Source organism: Hippocampus guttulatus, chromosome 1, assembly GCF_054856545.1.
Source record: "Hippocampus guttulatus isolate MCC_2025c chromosome 1, RoL_Hgut_1.0, whole genome shotgun sequence".
In the NCBI taxonomy this organism is placed as follows: Eukaryota; Metazoa; Chordata; class Actinopteri; order Syngnathiformes; family Syngnathidae; genus Hippocampus; species Hippocampus guttulatus.
Window position 1 is genome coordinate 28,525,121 of NC_141261.1, and position 13,059 is coordinate 28,538,179.

Sequence of the window (13,059 nt, forward strand, 5' to 3'; positions counted from 1 at the left end):
GCATCTTTTCATATGATCGTGACACCGCATGCGGTGGGCCGGACTGCAACATACACTGTTCGAACCGCTCCTCCATCCCGTACATGAACATGGGCCCACTGATCTTCATTGATATCAAATAATATTGAGCATTCATAACAGCTGCATACGGCGATCTCATTGTCGTACAAATATATTGCCATGGATCAAGGTATTGACCATTACATTATATATAGCACTGGCTGCACTAGCTTTGCTACCAACAACATAAACATAATTTTATCCGAATTGTAGTATACAACTATAAACTTGTTGCTATATTCCGGTCTCATAAAAGAGGCATAACACACTCACAAGTCTTGTAACGGCAACAAAGCATGATGGGAACGCTTCCTCCGATTACCATTCCAGTTAGTGTTAGTCTGCTAAGTAGTGCACCAGAGGTTGTGTGAATAGGTTTCAGAATAAGAGCACTATCAGCAAGTGCGGTGTTAGATGCCTTAATCTTGCTGGTTTAAGATTGTTTGGTAAATCTATCCATCCAACAGACCACGAACTGCTCGATAGACATGGTAATGCTGCATTTGGTTTGTTCACATTCCTGATCCGCTGTAGGCTTCTCACCGATGCCAGGTATGATGTGGAAGAGATCGTTGACCTTCTTGTCCACAGCTGTGGTGATGATCTTGACCTGCGGGAAGGCATAGGCCACCGAGTGCACCCCCATTTCGGCCATTAGCAGAGAAACCAGAAGGATTTTGTCCTCTTGCACATCATGGTCCTGAAACAAACATCTGTGAGATGTGGCCTCCAAACAAACATTTCGAAAATATCAAATACAAATGTAGTTGACATCAATCCCTCATTTCACACAGGAGATACGCTCCAGATAACCCCTCAAAAATTAATGAAATCTGCAAAGTCCTGATAAAATGATTTATATACAGGGTCAGGGGGCCCGGTGGACCAGTGGTTAGCGTGCGGACCTCACAGTGCAGAGGTGGTGGGTTCGATCCCGGTTTTGGGTGCTCCAGCATCCCCTGCGACCCTTGTGAGGATAAAGCGGATCCGAAAATGAATGAATGAATGAATATACAGGGTCAGGCAAAATGATCTGACACATTTGTAGGGTAAATAAAAGGCAAATAAAGTAAAGAAACAAAAAAGTGTTTTTATTTTCGAAAACTATTTATATACTGTATATACAGTATATATATATAGCGCCATTTTGCTTTGTTTCTTTATAATGCCATTATTTTTCATTTCTTTTTCAGTTGCTGCCATGAATTGGACCAGTGAGCATTGCGCTTTCATTGTGGAAACGTTTATCAAAACAAACGAATCTGTAACTGCAAGACAAGTGTTCCGTTTGCACTTCAATCTTGGTAGACATGATCCCGTACCAGCTCGAAACACGATCGTGTCATGGGTTACCAACTTCAGAGCTACTGGATCTGCATTGAAATGAAAATCATCCGGGCGACCTTGCACCGGCAGAACTCCACTTAATTTTTTAAAACATAATGAAACAGAATGGTATTAAATGTACTTTTCGAAAATAAAAACACTTTTTTTGTTTATTTACTTTGTTTGCCTTTTATTAAACCAACAAATGTGTCAGATCATTTTGCCTGACCCTGTATATTTAAAGCTCCACGCATGGCATCAACATATATGCATGTGAGGTGCAGGTTATTATTATTATTATTGGGATCGCCTTTTTCACGTCCGTGTTTTTATGTTATGTGTTGAGTTTATTATTTTACCTGATGTTAACTAGTTTGTTAAGCGCTTTGTTACAGCTGCAGCTGTTGTGAAAGCGCGATATAAATCAGGATGTATTGTATTGTTCTTCACTGTAGTGATCTGCAACTGTCGAATGTGCGTGTGCCTCAAAAGGTCAGCCGGGCCTGCTTGACAAATATCTAAGGCTACGTTCACACTGCAGGGCATCATGCCCACTTTAGAATTTTTTTTTTATATCAGTGGACATTTGGAGGCCAAGACACCTCCCTGTACAAACAAAAGATACGTCGTCATTTCAATGTGTAGCCTCTTCATAAACTGATAAATCTGATCTGTAACTTTGCTCAAGATCATCTTATCATGCTGGAGCGCATCCTGTCCGCCCGAAGTTGAATCTTTCTTTCCGTCTTATCAGTTAATAAGCGCCTTGGCTCCATTCACCTCAAATTGACCCTTGATTCTCTGTGCTCCATTGTGTACAAGCCATATAAACACATGCACTTGAGATCAATCAAGCATGTAACAAAGTAAAACTTTTAAACATGATAACATTGGGTTTGTCTATTCTCCATCAGTACTCGTTCATATTACAAATACAACTTCAAATGTGAAAGCAATGCATCAGTGATGTGACAAGCATGCGCACATTGCGCGACATCGAGTGATGTGCACCCCCAAAAAAACAAACTAACAATCTTAAACCGCCATGCATGTTTTTGGAATGTGGGAGTGAGCAGGAGTACCCGGAGAAAACCCACGCAGGCACAGGGAGAACATGCAAACTCCACACAGGAAGGCCGCAGCCGGATTCGAACCCTGCACCTCTGCACTGTGAGGTCAACCACCATGCCTAATCAAATCAATAATAAATATATAACATTTTTTGATTTGGTTATGAGAGACCATTTAATCAATGCTTAATTGAGATGAATAAAAATGAATATAAACAATCCATTTTCTTTTATTTAAATTTGAAGCCAATATTCAAGGACTCCTGATAATATAAATGCTCGGTGGGCCAGATCAAAGAAATGAATTGACCATATGTTGGCTTTTCTTCTGCATTTTTCTCAGCACTGTTCTATCCTATTTCTCATTCTTAACCCTAACTGTTAGTGTATAAAGAATTTGGTATTGTACCTGTTCCTAGAGTGTAAAATGTTTAAATGTTGTTGTGAATTGGTGCAACAGGAATAGAATTGACTAGACTTGTGCCAGTCCAATTTCTGAAGCAGTACGCACCAGTAGGACTCGAACGGCCATCATGGCTGCAGCACCAGTGGACACGGTGCAGTCCATCAGAATGACGTGATCTTCACTCATGTCTTTAGGGAGACGAAGGTAATGGAGCTGTACAAGAAACAAAGTATGACTTGATGCCACAATGTTGCACACTGTTTTGATGGCTGTCTCCAGTATGCAACTGATTTAAACCTGGACCTCAGGTTCTCCTGTGTCCTGATTGGTCTGGATGAGGATTTTGCCGATGCGGACATCTTTGCAAACGGCTCTTAGAGCGGGTTCCATGGTTTCCCCTGCCCGCAAAATGGACACGCCAGTGATCTGCACAGAAGCAAAACAAGAATCACAGACAATTAGCGCAATTAGGGAGCAAACTGCTGCTAAAAGTCTACAATATGTGAAATGAAAAGACCATCAAAAAACATTACCCTCTTCCCGTGGAAAGTCCTGCCTTCATAGTCCTCTCCCTGGGGAGTCTGGACAACGTGGACCTAAGAAAATATAAACATGAAATGACTGCTCAAGGAAGCCCCAATGGTTGTCAATCAGTCTCCCACATCTAGCGGCCATTTTGATTTGTCCACAGAAACACTCCAACTGTGATCCTCTGGTTCCAAAGCACAAGCTTACAAATAAACTACTGCTGCCTGGTACGGCACATTAGATTAACAAAGGTGTTACTTCATCAGCATGTAGTTGGGTGAGAAATGCTGGCTTACCCTAAATTTTACTGCTTTAGCATGCTAATGCAGGGTCTGACAATAATGGTGCCTAATGGACTGTATCGGGCCACCCAAAGTTTATTGATGCTGCGCTGACTGGACCACCAGTAAATATTTGATCAACAAATTTGATGAAATCAACACATCCACACTTTTTTTAACTAATAGTCAATATTTTGAGTTTCATCCTCTTACTTTTACCTCCGCTGTGCACATTCACCCGCCCCGATTCACTGATGCATTGTGCGCAACACACCCATGTGCATTTTGGCCACTGAGTCTACAAGCTTCACCATTTGTATTGTATTTCATCTACATATAAAATAATGCATTTTGTTAAGTAGTTTTAAAATCATAATATCAGTATACTGGAGAGTGGAGAGAGTGGGAATATTTTTAAGTGGCTGCCTTGATCGCCTACTGATGCTCCATGTGAGCATTTTGGCCACTCAGACAACAATGTTTCTTGACTACATAGACTGTATACTTGTGATTTTTGTTAGGTATAGTTTCAAATCACATTATCTACTATACTGGGAGTGGAGTGTGGATATGTTTTTTTCGTTTGTTTGTTTTTTTAATTGGCTGCCTTCATTGCCAATTTGGGCTGTTGAGCCTACACATTTCACTATTTCATCCATAGGTAGGCCTAGAAATTTAATTAAGAAAGTAAGTATTGTTTTAAATCAGGGGCCAGTGCCAGGGCCATTACAATTTAGCTTCTCCTAGAAAGGCGTAAGAACCCTGTAATAGAGTGTTTGCCAATCTTTATGAGCCAAGGCACAAATTTTACATTGGAAAATATCTCATGGCATACCACTGAGCATACCATCTGCCGTTTCGTAGAAGAGCATTTGATTGTTCTTCCTTTTACTAAGGGTGGTTGGCATAGATTAAATACATACATGCACACACAATATTTTTTTCATCCAAATAACTGATTTTGGATCACGGCCCCCTGATGTTCACGGCAGTCCTGATGTTCTCTCACAATAATGCGCCACGGCACACTGGTTGAGAATCACTGCTGTAATACATTCTATGAAATGGTCACAAACCTCCCCCAGACACGAGGCTGCTTCAAAATAATCTGTCTCTCTCAAACGAAAGTGTCCCCACCACACAAGCTATGAGTTCATCATTCCCCTATGCGAGTTTTAAGAAATAAATACTTTATCATGATCATAATCATATCCTTATTGGAACTCCTAAAGTATGTTTCCTGTAAAAGAAAGTGAGTCACTTGAATTTACAGAATACGTACACGTCATGACGCATGGTCAGGATGGTACTACCTTTGCCTCAATTTGAGCAAGGAAAAGCCCTGATGATACAGTGATGACTTACAATATACAATACATACAATACATGCTGATTTATATAGTGCTTTCACAACAGCTGCAACAAAGCGCTTAACAAAACAGTTAACGTAAAGTAAAATAATAAACACAACACATAACATAAAACACGGTCACCCAATGTTTACAGAAGATGACATTTGTACATATCAGTACAAATCCTCTTGGCCCGCTTCCCTCCACTGTGCATGAAATAAGAATGGTGTCAACATTTGGACCACTCACTTTTGCTTGTGTCTTTTTTGGAAAAATAGTTGCTGGAAGAGTCAGACAATTTTATCAATTGGCAACAGTACAGACAAGTCATTGTAGCTCTTGCTGCAGACACAAGTCTTGCTTGTACGAGCATCCACACATTTACACATAAAATAAAAGCACAATTTTAAAACTAGAAAACTCTGCATGCTTTATCCTTTACTTTGACTTGAGGGTCACTGTGAGGGCTTGTCATAAACTGTGGGCGGGCCTGATGTGGCCCCTGGGTCGTATTTTGCCCATGTGTGGTCTATATGCACGCACATGCACACTTTCTTCCAGTAGCTAAGGAGAGCACACAGGAAGAGCAGCACACTGAATTGAATTGCAGCATGAACTCATGATGCACAAACTGTTCAATTCTTTAAATTTCAACTGAATTATTTAGAACATTCTATGTTTTTTAAGTACACTATTATATATTATAGAGTGCCTTTTTCCTTATGAACGTCACACTTTCTCACTGCAGCTTTTCAGCCTGACGTCTGTGTTGATTCCAAATTAATGTATGAACTGTGTATCTTGGGCTTCAGTACCTGTGATGGTAGGAAGGACAGCGCTCGCTCAATCAACAGACGCATCAACCTCTTGGAGTAAAAGATGAACTCATCCCGGCTAGTTTCCTTGTTCCTAGAGAGCGGTGACATGGAAAATAAAAGTGTACATGCTATGTGCACCCTGGCATATTTATTGAAGTGAAAAATTGAAATTGTACCTGATGATGGTGTGCATGCCTTTGACCTGGGGTGTACTCTCCAGAACGCTGAGAGTCTGCGGAAGCGGTTGAGCTTGATGAGCGGAGGCCAGGGCTGCCCTGTCACCGCGGCAACAAACGGTGGCACAGGTTGACAGGGGAAAAATAAAATAAAATAAAAAAAGAATAGCGGGCATCAGCACCATCCAATGTGGAAGTTCATGAATGCACATTCATCCCCCCCCCCCATTAATAATAATAAAAAACAACAACAACAACACACAAACGTGTAAGTAGTGTGAATGCAGAAGCATAAAAAAAATCACAAAGAGTAAAAACAGCTTTAGGATTGGTTTGCAAAAGCAGAAAGACAAAATAGCAAAGCACACAGTGTCCTTGTTAGCCTCATTTGGTAGAAAATTAGAACAGAAAAGAGACCATGACAAGTTTTTTTTAAGGCGGATGCTTTTTGTTTTACATATTTTGGTCTCAGTGAATTGTAGTAATTTTCTATGATTCCACACATATTAACTACATGGGTTTGGATATGGAAGCTGTTAGCCGAGGGGGTTACCCTTTGGCTGCAAATTGAACACACGCCGTTACTATTAGTGATGCAGTTGTGGGTGACTAAATGACGCTCCAAACAGCTACAGAGTCAACCCTCTCACTGAGCTACACAATAGCCAGATGCAAAGGAAAAAAAAAAAGAAATCATAGCAAATCTGCTCACATATCCCAGCGAAGTTTCCTCTATGGGGAATTTTCGGCGAAACACGACGACACAGAAAGATGGAGAACAGATAAGGGGACGAGAAATGAAAGGGCACAACATCAAGATGGATGAAGGGCCAATCTTACAGTGAACAACATGTTTACCATGAATGTCTATCTGTGGAGATTTTCACTTGTGCTCTTATGATTTTTGCAGCTGTGCAACTACGGTGTGCAAATGCGTGGGTGGTACACGAGCTCGTGTGGCACTCATTTCATCAAAGTTTAGAATGATGGAAGTTGGTATTTCATTTCACTTCCTTTGTGTGCGTCTGTCAGATTCTGTGGCCTGACATTCAATGGAAAGAAAAACGCAGCACTTTGCAGCAAGGGCACTGGAAACTCTCAGCGGCCAATGACGTGGGCAACTGTCGCAAGATCGGCTACTCAGAGCACTGCTGCTTTATTTATTTATTTATTTTGATACATATCGTTACTCTCTCTCGTCAACACTGGGAGGAGGGGTCAAACATTGTGCTTAGGGCAAATTTTTAGACACAGAAGGCAGCAAGAGTGTTTGTGAGTTGTCATTTCTCGAAAAGAGGGAAAGCCAACATCCTTACATGAATTGCTGGCTGCTCCACATTCACCTCACCATCTACTTCAGCAATGAAGTCTGCGCTGCGATTCTTTAATTTCTTAAAGGTCCCATGCCATCATCATTGACATGGTTTAAGTTTGACATCTATATGATTTGTTGAACGTATGCATCTCTTAAAAGACAAAAGGCTTGCGACACGAGCGCATCAGATTTTGGCGGTGTCGTGACATAGATTGAAGAATGAATGACTCAAAGACCCGCCCATTTTGTGGTTGCTAAACACCTACTCAACTGAACGGTTACATACCTGCATCTTAATGCAAAGCTCAGGGCCTCCACACACCAATCTGACGTCGGCCAATTTTGCCGACGTTATGGCCGACGCACAGTTGGCATGTTGGGCCAGAAAAGGGACAACGTACACACTGCAACGAGCCGGCCATGACGCCCACTACCTTCTGCGTATGCACTAGAGGTGATATCCCTCCATACCATCAGTTCCTCATTCCAACTCAGAAGCTCGATGGCAAAACATTTAAACCTTTTCCCTCAAACTTGGCATATAAAAATTGTGTTTTAAGCAACTAACAGATTAATCTTGTCAAATATACTGCTTCTAGACAAGATTACAAAAAAATAGTGACCGGTAAAATAAAACTTTTTGGGTCACTGCAATCACAGCAGCAAGCATTATTTTTCAGTATTTATATTCATATCACCTACACAATGCTTGTGTAAGCATGATTGTATTTACGGAGCAGGCCAATATTAGGTTATCGATGTTAATTTTTTCGTGAATGCATACACTTTTTCAGTTTTTCTTCTTTCTACCCACAATCTTGCTGCTGTAGACTGTAAATGTCCCCAGTGTGGGACAAACAAATGATATCTTATCTTATCTTAAGGATCCTGTTTGATGTACTGTATAGGCATGGGAAGATGTTAAGAATCCTGTCTGATGTATGGGGATGATGTCTGCCCTCATGTCATCGATATGTATGCTGCGAGATGTGAATCAAGTAGAAAATGAGCAAAACCTGTGCATTCATTCGTCCTACATTTGTTCTTCACTGTTTGTTTGCGTTTGTCACTTCTGCTTATCTTCTCATGCACTGATTCGTTAGCTAACGCTACCAGTCAATCTGAGTGATCAATTGTCATGACAGCCTGAATCAGCATTTGGAAACGCCACACCACTCCCAACAACGGCTATGCTATGACATGCCAATGTTGCGCCCTACGCCAAACAGTCATGCCCGGCCCAACTGCCGACAACATCGGATTGGTGTGTAAAGGCCAAAAAGGTTTGCCTCAACCACCACCCTTGGAGGGGATGAAGAATAAATCGCTTACATTTATGATGGGAGAAATTCCTAAGCTTTTCGGAACCAGATTTGTGCTGTAGTTGGTCAAATTCTGTGAAGGCTGACTTTGTAAATATGAGCTTTCACACACGCTAAAATTACATTTCTGGGTTTTAAGCGAACAAGATAGAGCTGGTCGCCGCCAAGCCCTAAAACTACAGTAAGTATATATAAATTATGTTTTACAACATTTTAAGTATATTTATAATTTAGAATGAATTAAGAATGGAAATGTGAACCTTGCAGTCATTGTCACCAAAATGTATGCGAGCGATGCGGCGGTTACATTCAAGTGAATGGGAGCTGAGCAAGCCTCACTATACCCTTTTTCTTTTTGCCCACATGATCTGTTGCTTCCCGCTTTTTCCTTGATTGTTACTCTCTTTTATTGTTTGTTAATTATGATGAATGACTTATTCGATGAGCAGCCTCAAAAGCTGACACAGGCTGATCAGGGCATCCATGTCATTCATTTGTGGGTGTGAGTCTCGATGGTGCTTGGAGAAATCCCAACGTGGCTGCTGGAGATGCCGCAATATCGCCAACTACCAATCAGAGGAAAGCTATATTCCATAAACAATTTGAAGAGAACAGCGATCCAATCAACGCAAAGGTTGTTTGAATATGATAGATTCATATGAATCCGCCTGGTCACGATGCCATTTGTTTTTGACCAACTCGAAGAGATTGAAAAGTGGCATCAAGGGAACTTCCAACAAATTATCTCGCAAACATGATAAAAGGACATGAAAGATTATGGAAAAAAATGTGCCATGGGACCTTTAACACAACTTTGGCACCGTTTTGTCCAATAATTAATTTGCATTGTTCTTGTCTACGATTGTGGTGCCTGATGATGTCACATGGCAGCCAGCAGACTGGTGAAGGCAGAGGTTGGCTGCTTCCCTCTCTTTCTCCCTGCCTTGCAGTAAGACAACGCAGGAGCAATCGGGGAAGAGACGGTGGATGATAGACAGGATTTAAAGGCCACTCTACCTGACGCTGAGCTCGCGCTGTGAGCCGTGGAAGGTGGCGGGATGACAGTGTGGTGGGAAAAGAGTGGGAGAGCAATTCATCATGAGTGTGCGAGTGCACATGTGGGTAGAAGGGGAGAGAATAAAAGCGTAATGTACCCTGGCTCCATCAATCAGGAGAAATTACACTGCACATCTGTTTTGGGAACTGCCACTGTACACCAACCAGCCACAACGTCATGACCTCAATTTATTCAGTGGCTTGCGAAAGTATTGGCCCTCTTTTGAACCTTTTGCCACATTTCAGGCTTCAAACAAAGATATATAAATTGCAATTTGTTGTTGAGAATCACTGTCAAGTGGGACACATTCATAAAGTGGAACAAAGTTCCGACAATATTTTAAAGTGTTTTTAGAAATAAAAAACTGAAAAGTGGGCCATACAAGATTATTCAGCCCCCCTGAGTTAATACACCATAGAAACACCTTTAGGGGCGATTATAGCTGCAAGTCTTTTGGGGTAAGTCTCAAACAATATAGGACCTTGATAATCATTCAAAGTAAGAAAATAACGACAATGATTCCTCATTAAGTGCAGCACATCTTCTAACCACAAGAGGGGGGGGGGGGGGTAGCGCAAAGCAAGCGCTCACATTGAGAGCGCTAAGGACAAAGTCCTTTTACTGGATTTGTTCATCTCCCAGGGTTGGGAGAGACCCCTGTGTTCACTTCAGAAACATTTTCATCAAAGCTAGACATCTTGTACTTTTTTTTTTTTAAAACTTTGTGGGAACTGTTGGGGAAAGGTTCTATTCTATTCCAGGGAATAAAAAAGCATGGCACGTAAAGACTTTCTCCTCGGAGTTTAGTATGGGATAACTAGACCTGACCAAATCCTGAACCTGGGACAAAGTAAACAGCACTTGCAAGGAGGAGGGCCTAAGTTTCAACTCACACACTTAGAATTAACTCGTATGATGCGTTTCCTACGTGTCCATGCTTTAGATTGAATGTGTGAACGTTCTCACCTCCTCCAGCTGACTGTGGACGTGCTGCACTATCAAATCAATGGCCACCATGTTCCCGCCACCTGATGGAATGACAACAGAAAAGTGCGTTGCTCTATGCAATATGAAAATAACTTACAAGCAACTTCTTGAAGAACATCACTCCTCCTTTTCCTGTTCACACTAAGTCATGCAATTGCGTGCGCGTGGAAGGCGAACGTACCACGAGGCACCACAATATCAGCCAGGCGCATGGTTGGTTCGATGTACTGCTCAAAGGATGGCTTGACAAACTTATTGTACTGTTTGATGACGCCCTCGATGTCCCGGCCTCGCTCGGTTATGTCCCTCCTCAGCCGCCTCACGAGACGGATGTCTGAGTCAGTGTCGACAAAAATCTTCATGTCCAGTAACTTCAAAGGCAAATGAAAACTGTTTAGCATTAAGTTTCGGTTAGAATCATTTTCTCAATGTATTTTGGGCAAAAAGGCCCAAGTGCAAGGAAGAGTGTATACCATCAGATCATGTTAGAAAACAAGCACATTGGCCCTACCTGCAAGAGCTCTTTATCGACAAAGGCCATGATCCCCTCAAAGATGATTACACTAGCTCCATAAACTGTTTTCTGTAGTGGATAAATATCATGACATAAATAATGAGACCATTTAAAACCGATACAAAGTGCTCAAATCTGCAAAATAGCAAAGGGTGCAATCCAGCAGATCAATTATTTGGCTCTTTCATGCTTACCCATTCCTTCTGTCTCCCATGTGTTGTGAAGTCATACACGGGGATTTTCACACTCTTGCCCTGCTTGAGCTTTCGGAGCGTGTGCGTCAGCAAATCAAAGTCGAAGGCATCGGGATGATCAAAATTATAGTCGTTACTCGCAGCCCGTGTCTGTTGCTCTAAGGAGAGGACCTGAAGAACACCATCAACACGTTTCATAAGTGATATGGCTACCTACACAATCTTGCATGCCTGCAATCACTGTCCAAGCACAATGACAAAATGATTTCTGGAAAAAAAATACTTGTCGATTTCTCCCAATTGAACATATTCAGCAGGTATGTGTTGTCATACAATAGCAGTGTTAACACGACAAGATATCCCCCACCCCCTAATCTATTTAGTTATGTTAAGGTTGAAGTGTGACTGCCAGGCATGTCTAAAATCAAACGGTTATGCTACTGTATATGCGTCATTTTCATGTAATGTGATCAGTGACGACATACCCCACTCAATTTCACTTCGAAAAATCAATGAATTTTACTGATATGAGAATGTGTATTATTGACAGTTATCATTCAAAAGGTGTCAGTAATAATTGTAAAAAAAATAAATATATCCATCCATCTATTTTCCGATCCACTTATCCTCACAAGGGTCGGGGGGGGGTTGCTGGAGCGTATCTTAGCTGTCTTCGGGCAGTAGGCGGGGGACATCCTGAACCGGTTGCCAATCACAGGGCACACAGAGATGAACAACCAGCCGCGCTCACACTCACAACTAGGGACAATTTAGAGTGTTCAATCAGCCTGCCATGCATGTTTTTGGAATGTGGGAGGAAACCAGAGTACCCTGAGAAAAGCCACGCAGGCCTGGGGAGAACATGCAAACTCCACACAGGGAGGCCGGAGATAGAATCGAACCCGGTAACTCTGCACTGTGAGGACGACACGCTAACTACTGGACCACCGGGCGGCCCTAATGCAGACTTGAAACTACTTATGGCATTTGGACTGTTATGTATAAAACGAAACACCTTGTAATCTGCCGGTAAGATTTTGCATAATGCTGGTCTTGAGCAGAAACCTCAAGCTATGCTTGCTCTCACTATAATTTCAAGATTTACAAGTGACAAAAATTGTTATTTTGAACATCACATATAATTAACATTCAAATCATTTTATTTTTGAATTAATTACCCAGTGAACTGCGGATATGAAGGGTATTAATATAAGAATGTGATTGTTATTTTGTCACAAGATTCACAGAGGGACGGATGGTGGCAAGGTTTTTGGCAAGCCTGAAAACTTGACGTGTGGCAGGTGAGACTGAGGAGACTGTGTAGTAACAAGAGAATAAAAAAAATGCAGCTATTGTATAGCATATTTGTATGTTTTTGTATTTCGGTCCAAGGTCTACTGTATTTTGCGCTCAACTTTTTCAAATTATTTTTTAATCAATGTATTACTTCAAGAGCTCTGGTTTAATGCAGCGATGGGTTCTCTCAACAAAGCAGTGGCAAAATTTAAGGGGAGATGGGATTTGTGATTTCTCTCATAAAAGTTAAAGAAACCTTCAAATTACATTTGTAATGATGATAATAATTTGATATAATATTTGATATATAATAATTTGAAATTCATGTATTTTTATCATCTTCAATGTTCTGGCCAA

General features: G+C 41.4%; 1 protein-coding gene across 8 annotated transcripts in view; it reads right to left on the reverse strand.

Moving 5' to 3' along the window:
* The window catches only part of uckl1b (uridine-cytidine kinase 1-like 1b), a 30,199-nt gene that overhangs the window by 3,255 nt on the left and 13,885 nt on the right, over window positions 1–13,059 (reverse strand). For 4 of the 8 annotated variants that reach the window (XM_086124611.1, XM_086124619.1, XM_086124628.1 and 1 more), the window contains exons 4-14: window positions 11,407–11,577; window positions 11,210–11,281; window positions 10,880–11,069; window positions 10,678–10,739; window positions 6,730–6,749; window positions 6,018–6,116; window positions 5,839–5,932; window positions 3,396–3,458; window positions 3,160–3,288; window positions 2,968–3,075; window positions 604–760 (exon numbers count right to left, since the gene is read on the reverse strand). In XM_086124611.1, the coding sequence (XP_085980737.1) occupies window positions 604–760; window positions 2,968–3,075; window positions 3,160–3,288; window positions 3,396–3,458; window positions 5,839–5,932; window positions 6,018–6,116; window positions 6,730–6,749; window positions 10,678–10,739; window positions 10,880–11,069; window positions 11,210–11,281; window positions 11,407–11,577 (1,165 nt within the window). Of the gene's footprint in view, window positions 1–603; window positions 761–2,967; window positions 3,076–3,159; window positions 3,289–3,395; window positions 3,459–5,838; window positions 5,933–6,017; window positions 6,117–6,729; window positions 6,750–9,671; window positions 9,689–10,677; window positions 10,740–10,879; window positions 11,070–11,209; window positions 11,282–11,406; window positions 11,578–13,059 lie in introns of all 8 variants that reach the window. The other 4 variants (XM_086124614.1, XM_086124635.1, XM_086124613.1 and 1 more) reach the window with 3 other exon arrangements.